We start from the raw sequence: 27,086 nt of genomic DNA, 5'->3' as shown, positions 1-27,086 counted from the left end.
CCTTTCAAACGTAAAAGATTTATGACTACAGATAAGAATGGTTTCAGTAGTAAGAGCAGTAACTAAAGTATTGTCTTTTACTAGCTATTTGTTCTTGGGCAAAGTACTTAACCTCATTAAGCCATAAAACAGGTATAATGATAATGATTATCCATATCTTTAAAAAACTATTGAAAAGTTTAAATGAGATAATGTTAAGTATAGTATTTGGTCCACAGTAAAACCTCCATAATGTTACCATCATTATTGCTACCATCATTATCTTTATCACTTTCTTCTTCATCATCATCGTCATATGCTTAAAATTAGCTTTATAACTTTAAAATGCATCCATTTAAATTTTTTATCTGAGCCTTACAATAACTCTATCAGGTATTATTTTTGTTCTACATTTTGAGAAAAACTGAGGCAGGAAGTTTAAAAGGTTTGCATAAGGTCATATTTGCAAATTGTTGACAGGTCTCTACTAAGCCATGAGAGTCTAGACTCTCCTACTCCAGGTAAATGGTCCACATCAACAGCTATTAAGTCTACTTTAAGTCTACTGGATTCATATATCCTCTTTCCTATGTTTCTCCTTCTCTTTACATCCACTCCCTTCATCAGGCCCTTACTATTTTTTGCTTGGACTGGTCCATTAGCCTCTTAATTGGTCTTCAAAATTTTCAATTTTAGCTCACAGTCCTCCTTGCTGCAAGAGCAGTCCTTAAATAACAAAGTGGGGCACAGCAGCACTTCTGTGTTCATTTCCTATAATTCCACGAAGCCCATGGAATAAAGTCCACAGCCCTTATTCCAGCACACAAGGCCCACTTCCAATCTAATCAAGCCCAAAAGGCCAATATATAGAAACTGTAGCCACGTAGTTATAGCATAATCATGTGAAGGCACCAACAGATTACAGAACACAGATATGAGGTGAGTTGGTGTTACAACTCTCCAAAAACACCTTCTTGATTTGGGGACGTGTTTTTAGGAACCAGTCTTCTAAATAAATATTTGGTCTTTGACACCAAAGGTAATATATATGACAGGTCCTGGTCTCAGGAGAGAAAACTGATAATAGGTGGAATTTGGATTTGGAAAACTGGGTGGATAAAGATGGAAAATTGTAGGGTGTTGTCAAAGGCAGAAGGGAAGTGCAGCAAAGATTGAATTTCAAGGTGTTCCTGCTGGCATTGTGTGTTCTTTGTTCCTAAGGCTGACTTGAAATTTGCTTATATAAATTCTCCAGACATAGTTCAAATGCCACCTCCTTCTTGGAATTGCTCTACAGAAGGACTGTCTCCTCTGCCGTTCTCTGCAGATCTGCGACCCTCCCCTCCAGTCTTCCACATACCCATGTGGCTCTTAATATTCATTTCCTAGTCCATGCATTTATGAACATAGGGATTGTGAAAAAACTGAATATAAAGTGTTTTCAGAAATTTTATCCAAAATGTACCTAGGGCATCAGAAATTATCTAAAGAACATCATCTGCTTTCACTGTAAGAGTACACAGTGTTGCACTCACATAAAATTTTGTGACAAGCCTATTAAGGCAAACATCAAAGCATGGTATTAATATCAAAATGTTTTGAAAAGCTTTGCTCTCCAGCAAATAAAATAAAATAAAAAAAACCCAACCATAAACATGAAAAAGAAGATACCAAGGTACAAAGGGAATTTGAGGGGGAACATGTTTCAAAAAACTTATTTATCCCCAAAGTTAGAATCCACATAATGGTAACATTATGGAGGTTTTACTGTGGACCAAGTACTATACTTAACATATTATCTCAAATACTCATTCAAGTGGATTTATAGAAAATTGTGACACTTTGAAAACACAAGTAAGGGCTTCTAGAGACATTTAAAAAATAGTGTTTGCTTTTTTTTTCCTCCTGCAATTAACTATAGGTTGAAATGATTTTTAGGAACTGGACACTGTTCTTTTGGGATATGTTCTCTCAGGATGGACTAAAGAATATTAGGGAAGTTAAGAGCACCTGGAAGGGAATATCTCTATGACCCCGATATTCCCTGGGGCCAAAAATTATGGCTGATCATTTTGAGCCTTAATTAATTTTATGTCATTATTAACATTATTATGAGCAGCTAACATTTTGGATAAAACTGTTAGAGTCTGTAAACAAGTCAGGATGGCGCCTGGCAAATGTTAGAGTCTGTAAACAAGTCTGGATGGCGCCTGGCATTTTGCCAGAGGGAGTGGTTTGTGAAGTAACGCCAGCGAGCCATTAAGTGTGGAGATTCCTTATTGGTTGACTGATGTATCTAGTTTATGCTAATTAAGATAAGCTGTGTGGAATGTATAAATACCTCTGTTGTCCTACCATAAACGGCTCCCTCTCCTGCTGTATCAACATATACAAGTTGTTCGTCACCCCCGGTTAATTTTGCTGCAGCCAGACTGCGGCATAAAACTTTATACATTTGAAAGCACTCCTACATGAACAATTTCATATTGAGAGAAGTCACTTCAAGCACTGGCCAACCATTTTACTAAAACATGGCTCCAACGTAAGAGATGATGCTCTGAGCATGAGAAGGATGTCAGGCACAGACCTTCACGCTGGACAGGCTGACTTACAGTGTATGGCTGATCGAATGGGATCTCAGAACCACTGAATAATAGAATGCTAGGCTCAGAGACACCTGCTACCTCCAACTCTTATTTTGTGCCCTGAAACCCCGAGTCATTGGCTTACCTGGCTAATGGGCGTCTGGCTCGATTAACAGCCTCCAGATCGGCATAACGGAGATCAAGCTGGCAGCCAACAAGGACAACAGGTGTGCGAGGGCAAAAATGCTTGATTTCTTGATACCACATTGTTTTCACATGATTTAGGGAATTGGGATTAGCAATTGAAAAACAGAGGACCACAACATCAGACCTAAAAAGGAAATCACAGAAGAAGCTCGTATTGCCTTTTAACTTTTTTTTTTCTTTTACCACTCATCTAATGCCATGTCATGTCACAGTTAAAAAAAAAAAAAAAAAAGGCCAGATATTAAAAGATATTGAAACCCATCTCTAAGTCATGCAAACAGCCTGATAAGCCCCCACATTCCAGCAACAATACAGCCTGGTAGTCCATTTTCATCTCTCACTGCAGAATGCTTATGCACCGAGAAGTTCCCAATGATGTTTATTTTCCGGTGGAGATGGTTACCCCAACTTAACTCAGTCCTGGAGCCATAACATGCTGAACTATTTCTGTTCACAAGAAATAGTTTCAAGATAAAAGAAAACAATAAAAACTACCTTTTACCAGTTTGAAACATAAAGGTGACAATGACTTGACCCAATGAGATAAAGCAAACAGTTTAAACACTGCCGAAAATGTCACAAGTATTTGCTGATCAGGGTCAGCAAATACACAGAAGGCTTTCTGCCCTTCTTCTCACTTAGGCACACATGTAGAGAGCACAACCACTTATCTGTTTCCAAAAAAGAAAAATCCTGAACTTGCAGGAATCTTGACTTTTTAAAAAACTAGGTATAAGGCACAGTATTTAACATACAGCTCGGCAAGAGTTAGACGGAGGGCTAATAAGGTGAGAAAATATTGGAATTAGATTTTTCAAATGTTATACATGATACATAGCAGGTATACAGGGAAAAGGAAAACTGGTTTATAGTGAACTCTGACATGGACCTTCTATTTTCACATAATAACTTACCATTCTAGAAGGCAAAGAACCATTTTATAAAACAGCTGTTCAAATATTGTTTGATGGATATCTGCTAAATAGGAATTATAAACCATCATTCCAGGTTAAAATATGCTCAATAATGACTTTCAAAACAGTGAGGCAGAAGAATATAAAAAACAGAAACAGCTGCGTGCATGGATTCAAGACTATCTTGCAGCTAAGTTCAGAAATAAACTCTTCTAATTTTATTAGATGTTAATTTATTGCCTTTATTGTTTATGTAATGAGAAGAATCAAGTCAATGAATCAAAACACCTTCTTTTTAAATCATTAATGAGCTTTCTCCTCTACATATCAATGAGGACAAACAAATATATGCAGGCAACCATAAAATTTCTAAAAATAATCATTTGCAATGCAGAAAACTGCAGGGTGCTTACATTAAACGTAATTCACAAGTTGAGTCTTCAAGTTATATCCAAGAAAAATTGCACCAGACCATAGCAAATAGAAGGGGAAGTCCTAAATTTAAAATATTTTGAATTATAAAAGAAAACCTAGGACTCCCAGTACATGAATGTATTAGTCTGCAGGGTTAGAATCTTCTTGAAATAAAGATATTATCAAAGATTCTTGGGTGCTGGAATAATATGTGTAAAAATATGCACAAATATATAAATGAAAGGGAAGCATGTCTTGTCTTTGGGATTCTGATTTAGTTTGTGGAATATTCTGCGCTCAGTCTTACTTCCAATCAGCATAAATAACAGTACCCAGTAAAGCCAAGAATGCTTTGAATTTTACATTTTTTTTACAGGCTGAGTTTTCTATTATTCATAATCCTATTTATATCGGGTATCTGATGAAATTCTGCTATAAGCTTTGTCCTGATCATAAAATAAAGCCACCATGAATTTTGGCACAGTGAGAATAATATGACAATATGTGAGGTTCAATATCATAGAGAAAGAATTGAGGAAATATATATCCTCTACCTAAATGTGGAATAGTATGCATATGTATAAAATTATTCTAATTGATGCCTTCTACTTCCATATTAAGGCACATGACTCTAAAGAACATCATTCTCCAGAGCTTAATTTGTATGACAGACATGTAGCTAAATGTCAATTCTGTTATCTAATTTTATGATACAGCATAAGTCAGAGCTAGCTTGGTTGCCAAGGTTACTGTGATAACACTCACGCCATTGAGCACATAGGAGTCACCGTCCAGATGACCTGTTAGCAAGTACGGACAGGACCTTGGGGGCTGGAAAAAATGGAATTCTGTGATGACAGCAGCACAATACCATCACACAATACAGGTCCGGAGGGCTCAGCTTCTAACTATGTCACATCAATATCTAAATGCATGAAATGCTGTGGGAAAGCTGGAAAAACAATTTAATGTTCCGTAAATATTTTGCCTCAAAATGATGACAGTTGAAGAAAAGAGGCTGCACTGAGGACAATACTACCTCTGAAGCTAAAGTAACTTATTGAGCCAAAATTCTATTTGTATTTTGGAACAAAGTTTTTTTTTTTTTTTCCCTTTTGTATTGTCATTTAGTTGTTACGAGGAAAATCCATCTCCATGATTTTACATTGAAAGAAGTTAAAAATAAGATCTCATTTTAACTATCAACTTGCTTAAGTGTCTTTTGTTTAACCTGCATTGCTCTGAACACAAATGCAAGAAAACTGGATGTTCGGGCCACACAGAATAATTGTTTTTAAGGTTTGCCATGTGAACACTGTATCCTAACTCTGATTTCTACTTAAAGGCCCAGCATCGGTGAACATACAGATCAAGGTGTCCTGTTGGTGAATTTCTCTTTCCTCCATCCCAACATGGCTTCCTAATTTGTAACGTATCAGTATCCTCTGTGATAGAAACACCTATGCAAGCAAATGACTATTTTGAGGATGCCATTTATTCTCTCTAGATTTTGAGGCCATGTTCTATCTTATCAAAGGAGGCACAAGACCTGTGGCTAAGAATATCTCCAGCTTTAGGCAGAAGTCCAAGGAACCAGAGATATTAAATAACTTTTAATCAAAACATTCATTCCTGTGTGGAGGCTGTTCAATGTCCGACATAAGCCTGTGTTTAAAAATGCCATTCCAATGAAGATAAAAAGAAAAGAGCCAAGTTGTAGCTTTTCTATTTTCATGGCTCTGTTACTTTATTTTACTTTAAAGAGTGAATTTAAAAATAATTGGTTGGGGGGGGTATGATGAAGACATTTTTTACATATCAATCAGGCAGTGGAAGTAGTCTAGAAATGACCTCAGAGGGGGGTCCTATTTCAGCTTTAAAAAGAACCTGATAGGATTTAAATGGAATCCTCTAGCTATCTGGAGTAGAAAGGATTTGAGAATGCAGAGGGGCAGAGCACAGGGTAAATGAGACTCTAAACCCCAGGACATGAATATTGAGAAAGGCTAGAAAGAGGTTTAGAATGTTTATTTCATTTAGAAAAAATGTATGGCTGGGCCAAATGGCTTTATTAGAGAAAGCAAGAATCACAAAGGACTTAAAGAGTATATGGTCCTAGTTGTTGGCCATGGAATGTGGTTATTTTTTTTTTTTAGGGAAAAACATGATTTTTTTTTTTTTAATTTTGTCCCTAAGGGGAAAATATCAATAGAAAAGTTTGGCTCCATTACTAACACATAAAATAATGCCTGTGAAATAATATTTTGATTAGTTAACTAAAAAAAGAATCCAAAATAAATTGATGTGTTGCAACAATTGGGAATCTCTAGTTTCACAGGGGAATGAGAAGGAATCACAGAGAGACCAAGTCATTCAAAAATGCTTGAGCTGATAAAGCCAATCTTGGTTGTACCAGTTTTTTCTTTGGATATTAAACAAACCCAGGAAGCATATTTTTTCAGTTATCTTTTTAGGGGAGAACAGGGGCCAAAGACAGCAAGTGAAAGATTGGCAAAGACACGTGGGTAACATAAGGAGAGCTTGCAAACTTGGGACCAACCTTTTTTTTGGAGGATTAAGGAAAGAATCTGAGAAAAGTGCATCTTACCCACATATCTTGGCCCTAGCCAGTCTTTGAACAGCAAATATGTTCTCAAAGCCTGTCTTTACAAGGTCTACACTCAAATAGAGCAAACTTGGTAGGGAAAATTGGAGAAGCAACCAGAAGCTGAACTAATTCTCCAGTCTGAAACACCAAATTCATTCTTTGAAGAAATGGTTGGAAAAGGGATAGATAAGCTGTATAAACACTCTTATGGTTAGGAATGAATTTTCTAAGTTCTCTCCTATCACACAAATGCTTTCTTCTTTTTCGGGGTCCCCTCTTCCCTTTGAGTTTGTCTTCCCTTTTCAGGTCACATCAACTTTGCTATTTCCAGCTGTGGCATTGTGGGCGTTGGATTTTCTAATCTAAATGAAAGGGGATAATTCTGAAATTATGCTTTATCTAAGAACAGCATATCAGGACTGTCTGATGGGTCACACAAAGGACAGCAGATTCCATCCTGACCTCCAGGAAGCAATACGGGGTTCAGCTGCGTGCCCTTTTTCAGTGTGCTCCATTCCACTATGGTTGGGTCTCTTGCCAGACGAACACTGTGTTGACCAAGACAAAGCCAACAATGACGTTTCCCTGAGTTCTGCATGGATGTTTGTCCTTTTGTGATGACACCAGCATAATGCCATCACACGATATAGTATATATTGTTCTTTTAAGCCTTTAGTTTATGGCAGGATCCTACCTTTGATGTCACCACTGCCTATTATTATTTAATTTTTTTAGGAGAGACTCCTCTATGCTTTATATTGGTAGAGACCACATCACATTTTATTGGGCTTCTTTTCTTTGTGCCCATGCACCATCTGGCAAAGATTCCAGCAGGAGTTCCTGACCTCTACACCTTTGGGGCTTCAAGCTTCCTTCTCCCTGATGACAAGTGAGGCAGGTTCTTTACAGAAACATTTTCAAAACCATTCATGTCGACAACACACCTTTCATGCATAGAGTCCGACAGTGCTATGCAAACAGACACATCGAAACAGCACAAAACAGCTGGGAGCATGGCAGAGAAAAGAAACGTGGAACACGTGGCTTGGAAAATTTTAGTAGGGGAGCAGCCCAGTGTGTATGAGATGCGGAGGGAGTTGTCAGTGATGGTGCACATAACCGCCTGGAGATGAATGGCCGTGTAAGCTCACACTCATGGAGGATGGAAAGGCCTGTAGGGGAGCGCCTGGCGGGAGCTCTGGGGAGAGCAGGGCAGAACCATGCAGCGCCCTGGATGTGAGCAGAGAAATCAAGTCCATACTTTACCAATAGCAGTGAGGCTTCTTAAGTACAGATGTTATGTGGGGAAAACTGTCAAAACACCCTGAAATATATCCAGATTTGGGAGTGATTAGCATGCGCAACTATTTGTTCCAAGCCTGTAACCGTATTTTTTTTTTTTTTTTTTTTTTTAGTAGGAAGCGACATTTTAAACCAGTCTTCCCCCACCCTCCGAAAAAGGGGCCAAAGCAACGCACACGTTCTCAAGTGCAAGTGAGCCACATCAACATCCCACCAAGCCACCACATCCTAAGAGAGATACTTGGGTCTTACGAAGGCTAGATCCTATTATCACAGCGGGTAATGGCTCTACCAAAGAAAGTTGTGGGTTACGGTACAATGGAAACAGATTCTTTTTCACTTGATATCCCATTTTCAATGTGTGGCCAACTGTGATCCTATTAGTGTATTCTTGCACCTCACACAATCACCAGAAGAAGTGAAAAGCATGTGAAACTGGGTGAAGCATAATCAATTTATTAAAAGAAACAGACTGAACAATTTAACTCCTGGAAAATGAGTACAGGATACACTCACATAAGACTCGGTTGGCAGCAGGAGGTGAAATGGCCATGAATTCTCTTCCAACTCCACCTCTAGTTCTCATGCTCTCTCACTTTCCCCCAAGCTAAGTGACTGAGAAGCTTCATTCCTATAGGCTTAGTGTTTTCTCCAGAGGGCAAGACTAGTTGAGATATGAGAAAATCTCCATGTTAGTGAGAACATCACGTGGGAGACTTCCCTGGGATTAACCTCCCCAAATCTTCTGAGGCCAAATGTCAACTAACAAGATCATCCTATCACAATGAGAAAGGAACTTTTCCCAGGCCTCCTCGCAATCTTCTTTGAGCAAGGTACCGGGAGTTGTCAAGTCACTTATCTAATATTAATAAGCAGTCCTCTAATCACTTCCTCCAGAAATAGTCAGGGATACCCTACTGTGCACCAGGCCCTTTTCTGGACATTAGTGACAAAGCAATTAGAAAAAGACACAAACCACTATCCCCCTTAGGCCTACATTCTAGTGGAGGACAGAGTCAACAACAACAACAACAACAACAACAAAAATAAATAAAATAGGTAATATGCTAGTTAGTGGTAAGTGCCAATCAGAAAATAAAGCGGGGAGAGAGGACAGAAATATTGGCAAGCAGACACTGATGCTGAAAATGAGGTGACAAGGGAGGGCCTCACTGAGAAGGCAACATTTCAGTAAAGAACTGAAGGGAGGTAATGTGTCACTTTCTGGGGCAAGAACAGTGCAGAGGAGGAAAAAGCTGGTGCAGAGGCCCTGAGGACACAGCATGCCTGGGATTTTTTTTTCCCTGGGGGAAAGAGGCTGTGTTGTTGGAGCAGTGTGGTGAGAAGGAACACACACAGAAGCAGAACTCAAGAGACAGGGAGTGCAGGGCCAGGACAGGGAGGGTCTCACAGGAGTGAGCTAGCCACTCAAAGGGCCATGCGCAGGGATCAGGGAGGAAAAGGAGAAAGAAGCAGGGGACCAGTTAAGAGGCAGTCTTCAAAGAGAAGTGATGGTGACTCTGCTTGGCCTGAGAGGGGTACAGAACAGGCTTTTAAGTGATCACATTCTGTGTACTAAAGACAGAGTCACAGGACTTGCTGAGGGATGGGACACAAGACATGACTTGTGGAGTCACGGATGATCTAAGGCTTTTGGTGGGAGCATTTCTTTCTTGCCAGTTCCTGGAAGTGACATCTTTTAGTTTAACATTATTTAACAATGAATTGTAATATATATTTTTTAAAATTTTTTAAAATTCTTTTAAATTTACTATCTACCCCATTTCATTTTAAAGAATTCTGTCCTTTTCATATCCATTTCTCTCCCACTGTGCACAAGACAGTGTTTGTACCAAAGGGGTTCTTGATTAATGTTTATTAAATACAAAGGTCTTATAGAATTTGGAGGGTAAAAGCTGCAGACATAAGTAAGTCAGCAGGCTTAAGGTCTAGAAGAAATAAATTTAGGCTTAACACAAGTCAGGCAGGGTACCAGTTGGAGTTTTAATAAAGAATAAAACAGACTGTGAGCTATGATATTTCTTCAGACTATTACTGGTAAAAGATCATCGTGTAATATCTCTGATACACAGCAGAGGTTAGCCAGTTAATATGCTTTTAAAAATTACTTGAATTTATCTAAAAAATCCATTTACCCCATCTAATTGGATACTTCCATAATACCAGGATAACAATGAATTAATGATTCCTTGCAGGAATTAAATTATCTTCAGAAGCAAAGGAAGGGTAAATAAATGGGCAGGTTACTTTTGGGTTTAATTCTAGTTACAGGAGAATTATGGCTTAAAGAAGCCTTCTATTCCACAGACCATCTTCCTTTTTAAAAGAATACACAACAAAAGTCACTAAAGGTAAGGAATGTGATAAACTGAAGAGCGAATTCACTGATTGGCTTCATCTTCCCGCCATTCGGAATTTCGTCCTTCTGACTATGCGCCCTGTAGGTTGAGGGCAGAGGCAGGCCTGAGGGAGAGTAAAGTGGTAGGATAATTCTAAAAATCTAATGAGTATCTAACATTAGCAATCACTGAAAGGATTGTTGTTAGGATTTACTAAGAAAAATATCCGTGAGAATGTTCTATAAAACAACTAAGTACTAGTTATTGTTGTGGAATTGCTGAAAGACAGGCAACAGAATTACCCACTGAAGACTGAAAAATTACTCAGCACTTTCTTTTTGCTCCCCCCAATTTAAAAGAGAAAACTGTGTGGTGCTGTATATTTCTTCATCGGAAAGTTCCAGTACAGAACATCACAAACTGAGGCTTTCTCTGTTTTCACAATGAAAAGTCACCACACCTCACTAAATTTGACCCAACTTGTCAAACCTGCAGTTATTAAGAAAAAAAAATAGGAAAAAAGTGAAAGGAATGCACGCACAAGATATCAGCTTGTTCAACAATGAACTTGGTCATTATTCTCTTTGCCCACCTTGGAAACCTCATTATTTGTACTTTTGTGACGCCCTCTCTTGGGTCAATCAATTCTTTTCTGGCTGAGCCACAAAGGACCATCTTTCCCAGCCACATGACCCATGTCTGGGCAGCAGCCAGAATCCTTCATTTTGGAACACAAGTGAGCCTAGCCACTGAGACTTGTTGCTATCTCATTTGGCATTCTTGCTTTCCAAGACAGTTTCATCCCGGGGACAGGGCTGGGTCAGGCACAGGGATCCCAGGTCTTTTGATGTTTTCCTCTGGCTACAATATAAGTGTTCCACTTCAGAGCAGAAAGGACAGTGTGGGATAGTAGGCAGAGAGTGAGTGGCACAGGGCATGGAATATACAGATTTTCTGTGGGATGATTTGGTTGATTGGAATCTCATGCTTGAGTGATTCAGCACGGAACCCATACATTTCCACCCCAAATTTGATATTTTGAATTATTTGTATGCATTTAGTCTAAGCATTTTTGTTTGTTCTGGGTAAGTATATAATGATAATAATTTACCTGCAGTTATTATACTTAATGCTCCTCTTTGGGCAAGTGAAATACTATATACACATAATTATTTAAAAATTATTCTTCAAAAAGATCTTAGAATGATCTCCAGAGAAGAAACAACCTATAATTGGAAGTGCATTAATATTAATACAAGTAATTTTGTTTAAGAATAGTCATTCAAATAAGGCATTACACACAAATTACAAATCCAAAAAACTTGGGGGGAGGATGTTTTGAGGACATGGCTTGAGTCTGTTTCCTTTTTCCACTGGCCTCACATCTCATCTTCCATTTGCTAATTCTTTATGGTGAAGCCAAGTACCAGGGCTTTCCATCTTCATCATCTCAGGTTGGTACATTCCTTGTGATTCTTACTGTACATCTGTACATATAAACTTCAATCTAGTAAAAATAATTTGGAGTATTTGATAAGAATATTTTCCTAGAAGATCTTCGCATGTATGAGAGATCAATCAATAGACACGTTCACTCACTCAATTAACACTTATTAAACTTCTCCTACGTACCAGTGTCTGGACACTGGTGACACAGAGTAGAAAGACAAAAATCTCTGTCCTAGCATACTAGGAACAAGAGAATAAAGGGAAGGGGAGAGAAAATGAAGGAGTCAATTTTGACACAGTGTAGGATTTGCCAAGATATTCTATGGCAGCATGTAAGAGAGACACTTCACCTGCATTCTAAAGGTGAAAGGGAGAGTAAGGAGAGTTAAGAGAGAATGTTTGGGAGACTGTGACACTTGCTCTAATTCTGTGAATATCAGTAGTAATTAGTTGGCTTAAAAAAATGGTTGGGATGGGGTATAATTTCTAGGTGGCTATAATGCATCCTTGTGGGTTTAAAGGCTTCAGAGGACTTGGGCCTATAAATATTTTGTTGTGTCTACAGCAAGATATGAGGCTGGAGAGGGAGAATGGAACCTGATCCAGAGAGACAAGCAAAAATGGAGTCCCACAGCACGGTGTTCCGACTGCTCCAAGTGAGAGATCATACTGATCATTCAACCCTGCATTCAGTTCCCAGCCGCCATGGCCAGGTAGGAAATGCACACTCTATTTGCACATATTGGGGGTTACCATCACATTCCCTCGCTCTAGACTGACTCGGCTATGAAACCCAATATTGCTACTATCTGATGGAGAAACAAAACTTCCACAGAATTGGGTGTTCTTTGTTTGGCTACCAGAGGGTATTAGGTAAAAAGAATCTTCTGAGGAAAAGATACAAACACAATCACTGGCAAAGAAACAACCTATGTGGTCAGAGAGTGGGCCCACTGAGCTCAGGGCTTTATTCCTGGGAGACGGGAAATAGAATAATTTTGTGTAACAAGATGATAATGTCCTATCATTTTCTTTGACAATTATACTATTCCATTTCCTATACTCAACCATTAAGGATCTGTTTCCATTATTTTCCCCATAAGTTCAAAGAAATGATTTATATTTTTAATGAGAATTAATGTAAGGTTCCATAAATAATTAAAACATTTAGCAGTCTACCATGCAAACATTTTCAAATATCACAGATTATATTGTTATAGAGATATTCCTCATCTTAAAACCTTTATTTAGATCTAACTTTCAACTATGCATGTTTAGTGTTTTTTAATTTGATGAGTTTTGACATATGTATTCCTCTGAAACCATCATCTCAATCAAGATAACAAACATTTCCATCATCCCCCAAGCTTCCTCATGTCCCTTGGTAATCCATCCTTCCATTCCATCATCTTCTCTGGGCAACCAGTGATCTATATCTGTTACTAGATTAGACTGTATTTTCTAGATTTCTGTAGAAATGGAATTACACAGTCTGTATTCTTTTTTGCTTGCTTCTCACACTACAAGGAAGCCTCCCTTTTAGTTGAGGTTTGGTAAGAAGCATCACGATAATTCCATGACAGTGTTCACCAAAGTGTGGCTGGAGGACCACAGACTTCATAATCATCCAGGTGCTGGCTAAAATTGGCTGCTTTACCTCTTTGCAGAACTCTTACTTCAGAATAACTGCTATGCTTAGGTGCACTCAAGTATAAAAACTAACAATTTTAGAATAACCTCATAGGGAACCACTATTCCTATCTCTTGATCTAAATAACTGCTTTTATATCTTTTCACTTTTTTTCTATAACCTGAGCAACTTTAGTTCTTCTTGTTACAGTAGCACACAAGACTCAATGCCTTTAGGACATAAGCTCTAATAACTTTCCTAGACCTGTTCGTACTAACACACTGAAAAGTGTGGTCTGTATTACTTTTTCCATTAAGTATATGCATTACTAGATTTCTTCTCTTTGCTACGTGGCTATCCAATTATAAAGCCCAGCATCAGGACCATGACTGGGGGACAAAGGCAAAACACTTGCCTCAGGTGCAAATACAAGAAAAGCTCAGTAATTCAGGTGAATACTATTTTTAAAACATAAAAATCATGACAAAAAAGCCACAATTCAAAACGTATCAACATTATAGATAAAGTCAAGTTAAGAAACATTACCATATGGAGCCCGAGGCAAAAGGGAAAAAACAAATACTAATAATGATCCTGTTTTTTAAAATTATTATTATTTACATTTTTAAGCCTGTGGTGAGAGACTCATTGGCCTTACCTAGTCCTGGCCCTGGTCCACTTCCACTTGATATATTTCCTGAAATAATCATTAGAATAATCTGGATTACTTCTGGCCCAGCATTTAGAATGTGTTATGGACAATAACAGCTAACTTGAAATACTCTAGATGCATTAAACACTTCAACTTTTTTAAAGGTTCTCAACTAAGCATTCAAAATGGGGTGTGTTCATACCCTATCTGATTACATGGGCCTTCAACATGAAACCAAACCCATCTTATCTAAACAGACACACAGAAACCACAGTGCTGATTATAATGTCATCATTTGAAACATGTACTGCACTTCTCATAGGCGCTTACAACAGTTGAGAAAAATCAGTGTAAGATAAATTATATAATAAATGGGTTCCAGCCAGACTTAAAATATGCCGGAAAACTATGGGGGGTAAGGGCAAGTGAATTGGTTCTGAATCTTTAAGTTAAATGTTTTGGGGGAAACATGCCAAAAAAAATGACCCAAGATTCCAATTCACTCTGGAAAAGTTTGCTTTGATGTATCATCTTTACTGAAAGTGAAAGGACTGATATTTAGCCACTTATAAATGCATGTAAAGAATCGGGTTATTTGCCATACTTAAAAAATTTAAGAGACATACTGGATGAGAGATGGTGAATGCAGGTCTTTCAGGGTCCACATAGGACAGAAGACTTAGACTGTACCAGGAGGAAATTTAAAGTAAACTTGTCATCTGTCAGTCTCATCAGCCACACAGCATGGTAGGTAGGCTTTGGAGTCAGACCCAAGTGGAAAGTTCAGCTCCATTCTTTCCTTGTGGTGCTTTCTGTACCTATTTCCTCAACTGTGAAATAAGCCCACTTTGCAGGGTCACAATGAGATCCAAGTGGGACAGGATATGTAGAGTGATCGCCTGGCACAGATCTGACTCATGGGGTTCCTTGATTAAATTTTAGTTATCAACTTCAGCACCATCAGCTTTATTAAGTGTCTGAAGGTTATCTGGCCCTGACACAGATCAGGGTCGGAGGTTTTCAAAGAGAGGAGACAGAAAACAAACAAACAACAAACAAACAAACAAACAAACCCATAATTATTTATATCTGGTATGACTAAAAGAGAGTGTCTGAGCAGCCCAGATGTCCTGCTGGAGGCTGAGCCCACCCTGTGTGTCTATCTTTTTGGTGCCAGGTACCAAAATGTGAACCTTTCATTCTTAGAAGAGTTCCAGGGAAAACATTTGAGAGATATTTCTTTAAGAAGAGGCCCCTTCTTTGTCAACAAAGAGCGGTTGATCACGGTCATGGTTACTATGTTCAGTCTTGTTCTTGACATTTCAAAAGATCCAGAAAAGAACTTCAAAAGTTCATCTGAAAGTGGATAGAAAGTGGGTGGTAGGAAGAAAGGTTACAAGAGAGTTCCTAAGAAGAGAGGGCCTGCCAGATTTCGGATCTGTGAGGAGTCAGGGTGCTGATGCTCCCCTGCTGACTTCCTCCTCCCTTCAACGGAAGGACTCTCTTCAGTGCTAGTTCTCAGCTGGATGGACAGCTTCCCTTCCTCAAGGAAAAGGGGCAACTAAATGGGCTTCTGGGGTCTCCTCCAGTTCTAAGGCTCTGCACCAATATGGAAGAGCCAACGGAAACCCAGATTCCCAACGTGGCATAGTTTCCAGCTTCATCCTCTTGAAGGTACAAGGTAGCTTGGCACAGTGAAAAGAGGTGGGAGTCAGCAAGGGCGGGGTGTAAATCTGCCTCTGAGACTCATCACTGGTTAGGTTACATCAGTGAAAGGTCTCAACCCTTTGCTTCTTTGTAGCATGGAGATAATCTCTGCCTCCTAGATCTCCTGAAAGGAATACCTAAACTAATGTTGGCAAAGCTCCTAATATGTTGGCTGGCACATTGCAGGCTTTCGATAAATTGGAGCTATTATTTTAATTGGCTTAAAAAATGAGTTGAATAGTTGCCTTTAAATAAAGAAGATAGCAATGATATTCTGGTTACAGTTAGCCAGTTTTCAGACTTGGAAAACTGTAAATTCAGGTTGGCAGACTGCCTGCTACTGACACCCCTTGACCACTCAGAAAACCAGAACTTGTCTATGCCAAAGAATGTATGAAGGGCAACAAGCGAATTTCCTTTAAACTAAGAAGCAGAGGAAACTGAGGGCAAGGCCTGGGGCATCACGGGATGAATCTGATTTCCCTCACTGTGACCACAAGAATCTAATTTATTTTAAAAAGGTTCTAAATATCTTGGAATATATTCCACATACATGCCTCCAAATTTATGTCTGCTGCTCATCCCATTGACTTGTAATTCAAACCAAGTAGAGTAAAAAACGTTAGTCCAAAGACAGGTTTGCAAATCCAACATCAGCTCTCTCACAGCAATCAAAAGAACTGGTCAAAGTTCTATACTGAATAAAAGAAACTTATGCTACCAGATTTTTCCATAAAATGTAACCTCTGGGTGCTACATTAATGTGGTATTACCTATTTAGAATGTACAGAAAGATGATGGAGTCTGACAGTGGAGCTCTGGCTTTTGTTCTTTACTAGGACTGGGGTCTATGGCAGGACACCTAGAGGCAGTAGAGAGTCAGCAAGGACAGAGGAAATACAAGGTACAAACAAGCACACAAAATGAGGCCCCAAGTAGAACGTGGCCAGAAACACACATGGGGATGTTTCCTGAAGCCCCTCTGGGCCACTTGGAGAAGCAGACTTGGCTCCAGGAGTACTTCCTGTTTCTATCAAAAAGGGAATGGGTTACAGTTAATGGAACCAAACATTACAGACAAGGGAGCAGAACAATGTACTTTGAACTGATGGAGCCACAGGAAAGAGCAGCTTGTTTTCACTGGGAGTGAAGACACACAGGCATGACAGGCTGTAAAATGACTCCGGCTATGTCCAGGAGCTGGACGGGGCCCAGTGTAGAGCTGTGAGGGCCAGAGCACCATTAAACAAATCCTAAGCTGGAGTCTCACAGGAAGTGGAGCAGCCCTTCCATCACAAAACAAATTTTACACGACAAGGCCACACTGAAATTCATTGTTTCGAGTGCATAAATTTCAAGTGGCTATCAACCCTGATCTGTTGAAATGATTGCTAAGAGTCTAAATATCCCAGTCGGCTCATCTTCAGGCCAATCTTTGCATGACACCTTTATAGAAATGGAGTTACCAAAAATCCTTAGACATCTACCTTACTTATCCTTACTTTGCTTAAAGACATCATTTTAAAATCATGCTTCCTTAGAACTGCAGATATGACAAACCTGACCACACAATATTTATAAGCAGCTTCATTTATTTTATTTTTTTTATATGCAGGAAAATAAAAACCTGAACTGTCAACTAAGATAACCATCAAGAACATTATGAGAATAAGGAAAGAAAGAAAAAAAACCAAACAGAACATTCGAAGAGAAGAAAAGGATCTATCATGCTGGATATTAAGGTTAAAAATCCTTATTATAAAGGGGTCATTAAAACCATGTTTTACTTCCACATGTCCCATTCGGAGTCCCCTTGAATAAACTTTTCTAAATCACTGGTTTTTTTCAGTGTGTGAGTTAATTCTCAGGAATAGGGCAATCCCTTTTACTCAGTAATTTAGGCCACTTTGAAAAAAAAAAACCAATAATTTTTTTTTTTTCAGAGAGCTACTGGATTGAAGAAATAGAGAAACTTTTCCAAAGGTTTATGTCATCACCAAGGTGCAATACACATGCTTGGAATTCTGTGACGTAACATGGTGTTTGATGTTAAGAAGAGACAACTAAGATGTGACACCTAAATTCTAAGCTTAAAATGCAATGTGTTGATTTACAATTAAGGAGGGCTGGGGATGTAGCTCAGTGATAAGAGTACCTGTCTGGCATGTGCAAGGCCCTGGGTTCCATCTTCAGTACCAGCCCCACCCCTGTTTGTTTGTTTTTTTCATAATTAAGGAGTAAAAAACAAAAAAATCTCTACCTTATCTGCATTTTAATAGCTATGATCCATCCACAGAGAGATATTTCAAGTTATGGTAACAGACAGAAATTGCTAAATATTTTAAGGCATTTTGACTATGTTCCTACCCATGTCAGTGTCCTAGATTAATCTTTCCTTTACTGGATTTTTCCTTCTCCATTTTTTTTTTAAAAGAAAAATAGACATTAGTGTTTCGGTTCATTTTGGAAACATGCCTTGTGAAGGACTTCAGAGATATTTTCCTTTCTTTTAAAAAATGACCTTCAAATAAAAATAAAGAGACTTTTCAGATAACACAAAGCCCAAAGCAAATAACATCAGACTCTGCTAATATGGTCATGAAAAGACCACAGAGACCTTCTCAAGTAGAGTAGCCAAGTGCTAAAATAGCTTGAAACACTTTCACAGACATCAAATGAAGTGTCACTCAGAAAAACAGCCATCAAAGTAGCTCAAGGCTGGAGGATAAGCCAGAATCCTCATCTAGTAAACCTTCCAGGCCAACTAGCCCAGGTTGTTTTAACCTGGAATTTCCTAGTGGCAAAGCAAATTCTGTTTTTCTTGATATCAGAAAAAAAAAAATGCCATTTTCCCCACTTCTTCAGCACAAGTAAAGAACCCAAGATATTTCAAAAGGCCATTATGATGTGGTTTTTGTTAACATGTGAACCAGCTACCGGGTCTCAAAAGGTAATTTTACTCAAGCTCAACCACACTGCACTAGTCTTGTTTTACCTGCCATATGCAAATCGCCTGTCCTTGTGATGATCACCAAAAGTATCCCAAAGCCTGAGAGAAACGCTCACTTCGTCAACAACATCTCGGGAACGTTCCAAGACCTGCAGGAAAGAGAGACAGAGTCCATGTGCTCAGTGTTAATCACACACTCCCCCAGAGGAGGGAGTCCAAGTTGACACTTCTCAGGGCCCCTAAACCCACTTGCATTTCATTTCCTTATTTCATCTACTGGGACTTAAGCCAGCTCCTAACTCAAGTCCTAGAATCACATGACTCACCCCCCCATTCAGGTCACCATGGCCATACTCCCAAGTGTGCCCTTTGCTTCTGTTCTCTCTTGTGGCACTAAAAAGTTAGTTTTGTTTTGAATGTGCAGTTTACCCACCCTCCTCCACTAGTTTTAATCTGACTGGCAAACAGCCACGATGGCCTAAGGATCCTAAAGACACCGTGCACCTTACCTCCTGGCAGACACGGTACTGGTCAATGGCCCACACGGTAGGCACGTGGGTGGCCAGCAGCTGATACTGCGTGAGCGTGGTATTACACGCTCTGGCACAGATCAGGCGCGTCTTCCCCACGGCATTGTCGCCCACCACCACACACTTGATGGTTTCCACGTTGGGTCTTTCGTAGTCCATGTCAGTGTCCATTTAGGAAGCTCTACAAGAAGAGAGTGAAACTACATTGAAGACTCCAAGGCTTTCCAGAGCAGTCCCAGACACTGGAGTTCAGAACAGCTTTGCCTCTGTCCAGCCACGTCCTTGCACGTACACAAGCACAGGCAAGATGTTTGGAAGTTCATACTAAGCCTGATTGAAACCCAAGTTTTCTTTTTATATCTCACACAAGAACAAAAACACCAGACTGCTATTTTGACCCCAAACAGTTTATTCTGGTTAACATGTTATTTTCTCCTTGGTTTTCTCTAAACATAACCTGCTTACTGCAGATCCGTCCAGGCACTGTCAGGACAGCTGGCACACATTTATAGCTCACTAGCTGCTCATGGTGACTGGCTGGTGAGATTGATCACCTGCAGGCTAACCTTTGATGCTGGAGCCTAAGGTGCCTTGGAGATCCTGGTATGTGCTCTACCACAATCTTCCAGTTATCCAACATTTTTGAGAAGCAGGTTTCTTTAAGTTCATCATTACTATGGTAACGTAGAAGAAAATCAAAAGCGCAGATTGAAAAAACTGCCTAACTTTAAAGAAGAGTCTGAATTCTGAGGTACCAAGCAAATTAACTTCTATTTATTTATATTAATCAAATAAATAATGATATTCTCAAGGTGGCCCACCTAAAAAGCAACAACAACAACAAAATGACCTTCTCCTCTGTATTTTCATCAAGAAATCTAGAGCACATGGTAAAAGATGAGTCACTTTGAGAATGAGAATGAGAGGAGTCACTTTGGAATCTTCCTGAAACTACCAAAGGAGGTCTAAAGAGGATTGCTGGGTGAGGGGTCAAGAGGAAGAGGAGCGGCTGGGGTTGTGGCTCAGTGGTAGAGTACTTGACCCTCATGCATGAGGCACTGGGTTCAATCCTCAGCACCACATAAATGTAAAATAATGATATTGTGTCCACCTAAAACTAAAAAATAAATATTAAAAAAAAGAGGAAGAGGAAACACTGCTGCAACTCAGCTTCCCCAGGGTCAAGGCCTTCCACAAACCCAGAGCAGCAGCTGGGTAGGAGACCAACCTCGGAAGATTTTAAGATTTTAATGAGCTGTAGTTGTCCTTTTGAGGAAGTCTATTATTAAACTGAGAAAACTGGTTAGGTGGTCATGGTAAAGAAACTGTTCGGAGGAGAGCCTAATGCATAATTGAGACTCAATAAGGCTTTAACTTGATTGATTTGAGAATGATTAATTTGGATGATATGGGTATAGGTGGAGAAATGTAAGGAAGATATTGAGAAGAATACTTTTTCACAGTTAGGGCTGTAAGAAGATGAAATAGTCTCAGGAAGTGAGGATATGGAATTGCCGACAGTAACACCATCACAGGAGGTGTTAAGCCTGAGGCTGGAGAACTTGGCAGGAGTGGGTTCAGGAACAGATGAGTGGTTAGGCTAGGATTTGCTCTGTGGTTCCTATGCCATGAAGAGGCTTTTTTTTTTTCTAAACATCAGAAATTTATTAGTTGTTCAAAACATTACATTGATCTTGACATATCGTATATCATACCATGAAGAGGCTTTTATAATAGACACCTGTGCCTTACCTAGCAATGTGTATTCTCAACATCTTGGGTGAGCCGAATCTTTAAAAAAAATCTCCAATTCTGACAAATCAGCCAGATATAATGACTTCTAAAATTGGTCTTTTTAACATTTTGCCTTAAAACAGTGTTTTTTTTTTTTTTTTCATTCCCTGTCTAATGGTATAAAGTGTCCAAAGCAAGAATTTTGGCATTAGACCAGTGTTTGTCAGATACTCCCCCGCAGGGGATACATACAAAGTCTGGGGACATTTATGGTTATTAAAATCAGAAGGTGAGGTTAAAAGCTACAGGTTTCTAGAGGGTACCAGCCAAAGATGCTGCTGCTTAACATACTTCATTGCACAGGACAGACTCTACAACCTACCCAAGCCCAAGTATCACTGTGCTAAGGTTGAGCAACCCTGACTCAGACGAACACGAGTTTGAATCCTTGCTATCCCACTTCTAGCCAATTGACTTTGGGCAAGTTGTTTGTACATCTGGCCTTCTGCCTCTCCATCTGCTAAATGAAGATTATAATAATATCCATCTCCTAAAGTATTGTGGGGGATGAAGAAAACTTATGCTTTAAGTTCCTGGTGTGGTATTTGGCAAAATAAAAATTCATAATCATGATGTTGAAGATAAATGCCTTTTGAAGACAACAAATTTGAGCTAGGTGGGAAGCCAGAATGAGATGCAAACTCATACACTTAACAATGACAAAGATCTATAAAAAGGATAAATTTTAGAACAGCTCATTCAAGAACAAAATCAAAGAAAAAAAAAACACAATATGCAGAATAGTTGACCTTAGGCAAGGAAGACACAAAAAGTTTTGGGTGGGGAGGGGGAGACAGGGAGGAGGTCACAGTAAACCAAAAGATGAAAGAGGTGGAAAATAGATTAAAATATTCTCATGGGGCATTTCTAGATTGCAGAACTAAAATGATAACACTTTTTAATGCTCTTTGACAAGTTTCTGGTGATGTTACCATGGGGTAAGCTAGGATCAGTACAACGGTTTCATCTGGAGCCTCACAGCTTTGAAGCCAAAGGTATATTACTTTCAATGCCCTAAGTACCACCACAATTTAGTCTTTTGATCATGAATTCGACTTTTTTTTTTTAGATAGATAAACATCAAAGATGGCCAATCCATAAAATTTGAAGGAATGTCTGGATTAAATAAAAATTGAGATAGGACACTGAAATATAGAATTGGTCTTCTTTGCGGACTTGCACACGGAGCTCTGACAGCAGCCCCCAAAGAGAAACCCCAAGTGATTTGAATCACCAAAGCAATGGTGCAGAAAAGTTGTGTAGCTTTTACAGTAGACTACTTTGAGAGGGACACAAGTCCTTCAAGTTTATATTAAGGCTATACTTACAAAGACCCTCATTACTTTACTTATGGTTAGACAGATTTCATGTACTCCTTTAAAGAATTTCTGTGTCAAAGGTGAGAATAACATCCAAGGGTCTTCTCATTCCTAGCAATCTGCTCATGACCAAAACGAGTCCAAAGGTGCTGAACCCTCTGCATGGGGGTAGCGTGGAGCGAGGAATGAAAGGCAGGGAAAGATTGAATGTTCTTAGATGTGGAATGCAGATACAGAATTTCTAAGAAGCACTGCTGAATTTCCAAATCCTGAAAATATTTTACTTGGGGTAGAAATCTAAAAAGCACTTAAAGGATGTGAAGTCACAGCCAAGGAAGCAAAATCATTCTACACTTTGTACTGTTGTAAATCTTCATTTATTTGTTTCATGTAAATAAATAAACTTTAAATTATGGTCGTAATTATAAAAATATGCAATTTTATCCTTCTCCTCTTGTTCTTGGCTCTAATTTATTCATCTCTAGCACTCTTATGGTTGAGTGAGCTCTTAGGACCATCTGGATAATGACTATCTGCTTTCTGATTTTTATTTACCTAGAATGAGAGCAATAAATATTGTACATTTAACACAGTTAATAAATTTCACCACCATAAATCCTACTGATTTGTGTGGATACCCTTCTACCTTTAGACACGTACCTGAGGAGACAGGAAAGATACAAAATAGAAAGTTCCAAAGAACCATCACCGATAGACTGTCACGATGGCAGCTTTGTCATCTGACACACAACCAACCTGAACTTCATTTCAGGATGTGGGTGCTACGAGTTAACATTCAGCATGAAGAATCTATCTGCACACTGTCTGAAAGTCAAATGGTCAGATGATGTAAAAATTGGCTCGTAAACAAGTCAAAGAAGGCTGGGGAGCGAAAGGCCTGGTAAGGTGGTTCTGGGAGGTCACCATCCGCCAGGCTGACCAGACACCTGTGGCCATGACCATCATGTCAACAGGATCCTACCATCAGTTTGATTACCCCATACCTTCCCTGATCTTGTTACTGACATCTCCTGGACAACCGGCTGCTCCTCCTCATTCACTACCAACTGCATTCTTACTGCCAACACAGGATGAGGCACCCCACACCCTAGCCTCACAATTTCTCGACTTCTTCAGTTCCAAGATATCAAACCTTTGGGCCATGTGTTGGTTACTGCTGTCATTCAGAGACATTTTCCCTGTGGAATATAAAATTACAGAATCCCACTCTCAGAACAAAAATTCCTATCTTCATCACTTGTGCCACATGAAATAAGGCTACTGTAGCAACTCCCCTCAGAGACACAATCTAGTTCCCTTTCTCTTGAATTTGCACTGACCTGTTGACTGCTTGGTCCAGAAGAATGTGGTGGAGGGGATGCTGTGTGAGCTCCAGAGTGCAGGCCCCAGAGGTCCTGCAGTCCCTACCTTTATGCTGTTGGAACACTGCCCTGAGGCTACCAGGCAAGGAAGCTGGCCTAGCCTCACAGAGGATGAGAACTCACACTGGAAACAACCATGGCAGCCCTGCTGACGGCTGTCACGCAGTGTCAGACGACGTAAGGTCGTTCTGGGTTTTCTATTCTTGCTGACCGTCCAGTTGAATGTAGCTAGTGAATGAGCCCGGGGGTAACTAACGAGCAAGGGAATGGCCCAGATTCCCACGAACCACACAATCCTGAGAAATAAATCACTGTTATTCTAAGATACCAAGTTTTGGGGGTGGTTAGTTATGCAGCAATAGTTAACAGAAACATGGCCATTAAACCTTAGGAAAAATCTCCAGAACTTTGACTTCTCCATTAAACAAAACAAAACAAAACAAAAAAACCCAATATTGGATGACAGGCCCTTCTTGGGTGGATGATCTTTTCCACCCAGGGTTGATGGGTCATGAGAAACTCTTCTCTTTGCTGTCACTGTCAATATCCTTGTACTGCCGGCGTAGTAGGCAGAAGCACAGACGCTGGTGCCCCTGTTCTAATCCCTGGCCCCTGGTTGTGTGTTCTTTTCCACAGCACGGGGGAATTAGGAAGGGTTGCAGAAGGAATTAAGATTACTCATCAGCTGATCTCAACATAAGGTGATTATCCTGGATTATTATTTGGGCCCAATGTAATCACAAGGGTCCTTTAAATGTGGACGAGGCAGGCAGGAGGTTAGTTTAAAAGATGCTTTACTGCTGACTCTGAAGAGGAAGGGAAGGGCCACAAACCAAGGAATGCAGGCAACCTGTAGAAGTTAGAAGCGGCAAGGAGAATGAGTCTCCAGAAGGAATGTAGCCTGCCAAGGATTTGATTAAGCCCAGTGAGACCCATTTTAGACCCGTTGTCTCCAGAACTGTAAGTTAATCAATTTGTATTATTTTATGTCATTGTGTTTTTGAAAATTTATGGTAGCAATAGGAAATTAATATAGAATGCTTGAGCCACACAATGTGGCTTCTTTGAATTCTGATGTTTGTTACCTCAGTACCTTTGTGCCTAGCTTTCCTCTTACTAACCCTCCTCCATCACACGTTTGCTGGAAAATTCTATTAACTCCTTAAAACATCACTCAGACATCATCACTGCTAAAAAAGTTTTCCTAACTGCCCTTGCTCCCAATGGACTAAACATTTTATCTTCCAATTGACTGGTTATTCCTTTCAAATGCCATCTCATGCATTTAATGACATCAAGTTTCTGGAAAATGGGTCTGGGCTAAAGTGCTTGGAACTTTATAGAATCCCCCTCTTCTACAGAGCCTTTCTTGATTATCCTCTTGGGTCCAAGGTCACCTTCTTTAACTGTGACTCTCTCCCCTAGGGCCAACTGTGGCCAAAACACTGATACATACAAACGTTTCCTTAGCTGCTCTGTCTCCTTCAAATCATTTTTCTTCCTGTGGGGGTATTCTACCCCTGCTTCAATCTTTGAGGTGACAGCCTTTGTGGTGTAGGATCTTTCTCTTATGAAACAGGCTTCCAGGAAGTGCTGGGCATATCTACTCCCTCGTTCCCACTACAGCTGCATGATTTTTAGAGTACAGGCCCCATAATCCAATATGCAGGGCACTGGGGCTAATGAAGCTCAAATTTGACTGCTTATTCCCAAAAGGCCCACTTTAGTGTAAGGCCACTAACCAAATTCAGGTGAGACTGCATGTCTCCTCTAATACCAGAAATTCAGAAATTAGGGAGGGTGGGCAGGGAAGGTCAATTATTTGTCTAAGACACCTCACTGGGGGTCTTGTAATTGTTCTCTATCACACATGGCTGGAGTATGCCACTCTTTACAATCACTTCTGCTGTATCTCATATTATCTGCTATTTTGATCAAAGCATAGTGAGAACTCCACTTAAAGGAGAAATCTAAGGCCCATGAAGGTGCCTTTGTACTCTCAGCTCCACTGAGCTCTTTATCGACAGTACGAATGATGCTGTTGCATAGCCACTCATGGTTTTTTTGGTTGTTCCTTCGAAAAGCATATAATCTGAGCTTTTAGAAATAATTTAGCTTGGTCATTAAACACACACCTATGGGACAAATTGTAGAGTATGTGAAGAGTTAGTTCTGAAAGAAAAACTGAGAGTTTTATATTATTGACAGAAACAAAAGGGAAAGGTTGAGTTGCATAATAACTCAGCCAACAGCCAAGTTTCAACTGTGCAGATTTCATTATCCTGAGCTCTTAATCACCAGTCACAGGCAGGCGGGAGCTGTTTTATACATAAAATAAACATCTCAGTTGGAATGGAGAATGGGTCCAGAGCTGGGAAAGAGACAGCAAGGGCTTGGCCAGACTTCCCCAAATCAAAACTTCATGGAAACAGGTCTCCAGGATAGAATTGCCTTCCATCCCTTAAATCAACAGAATATCCATCATTTCAATTAACAATATTTTTTCAACTGCATGTTTTGATTTAAAAAAAGAAAAGAGATTAAGTAACAGAAAGGATACCGCATAGAAGTCCAGTGATATAAATAATACAGAGCCGCTTTTTGATAACACAGAAGCACTGTTTTTATACATCTATTCATGACCCTCTCCAGAGCTCTGTGATAATGGAACCCATACAAGGTCATGCACTCCAATTTTTTTTAGGACTCAAGGTCAGTGGGGGAGGTGAGCCAGAAACAGAAAAATAACTTGCTTCTCCATCTACCACCCTTAATAAACACTGCCCTAATTGAAAAAAATAAAGAACAAGACCCCAAACTGAAGAGATACATAAAAATTCCAAGGTGGATTTTGAAGTCATCTTAAGTCACTGTGTGCTACATTCTAGACACACTGCTCTACTTACATCTACAGATATGCCATGTGATCTCTATAAAAACTTTGCTTCTGCCATGACTCCTGCTCATGCGCCTTTCTCACGTCCTCACCCACTTGCTGAAATTGTGTTCCACTTTTGGGACTCAGGCAGACTTAATCAAAGAACATATATGCTGAGAACCTATTGAGTGCCAGGACTTGATTATCATGCACAGGACACACAAGTGAGGTGTGGGTCTTGCCCTCGTGGACCTCAGAGTCAGCAGAAGGGTAACAACTAAACATGTGGGCAAAGACGTAATCACCAATTTGATAAGTTCCTTGAAGAAAAACAGAATGGTGTGATGACAGAAAAGCATGGGAGTCCTGCAGAAACAGGAGGTGTCCATCAGGCGGCCTCATGTTCGTGCTCTCCAAAGAATGAGA

At 39.7% G+C, this 27,086-nt stretch overlaps 1 protein-coding gene across 12 annotated transcripts in view; it reads right to left on the bottom strand.

Moving 5' to 3' along the window:
- Rhobtb1 (Rho related BTB domain containing 1) overlaps positions 1–27,086 on the bottom strand; it is a 129,905-nt gene that overhangs the window by 21,425 nt on the left and 81,394 nt on the right. For all 12 annotated transcript variants that reach the window (XM_078041587.1, XM_078041597.1, XM_078041623.1 and 9 more), the window contains 3 exons: positions 19,267–19,468; positions 18,803–18,906; positions 2,710–2,895 (listed from right to left, as the gene is read on the bottom strand). In XM_078041587.1, coding sequence (XP_077897713.1) covers positions 2,710–2,895; positions 18,803–18,906; positions 19,267–19,458 — 482 coding nt within the window. In that variant the 5' untranslated portion in view covers positions 19,459–19,468. The remainder of the gene's footprint in view (positions 1–2,709; positions 2,896–18,802; positions 18,907–19,266; positions 19,469–27,086) is intronic.

The sequence above is a fragment of the Ictidomys tridecemlineatus genome, chromosome 1 (assembly GCF_052094955.1).
Source record: "Ictidomys tridecemlineatus isolate mIctTri1 chromosome 1, mIctTri1.hap1, whole genome shotgun sequence".
In the NCBI taxonomy this organism is placed as follows: domain Eukaryota; kingdom Metazoa; phylum Chordata; class Mammalia; order Rodentia; family Sciuridae; genus Ictidomys; species Ictidomys tridecemlineatus.
The sequence above is the reverse complement of the archived record's forward strand: the minus strand, read 5'-3'. Positions and strand labels throughout refer to the sequence as shown.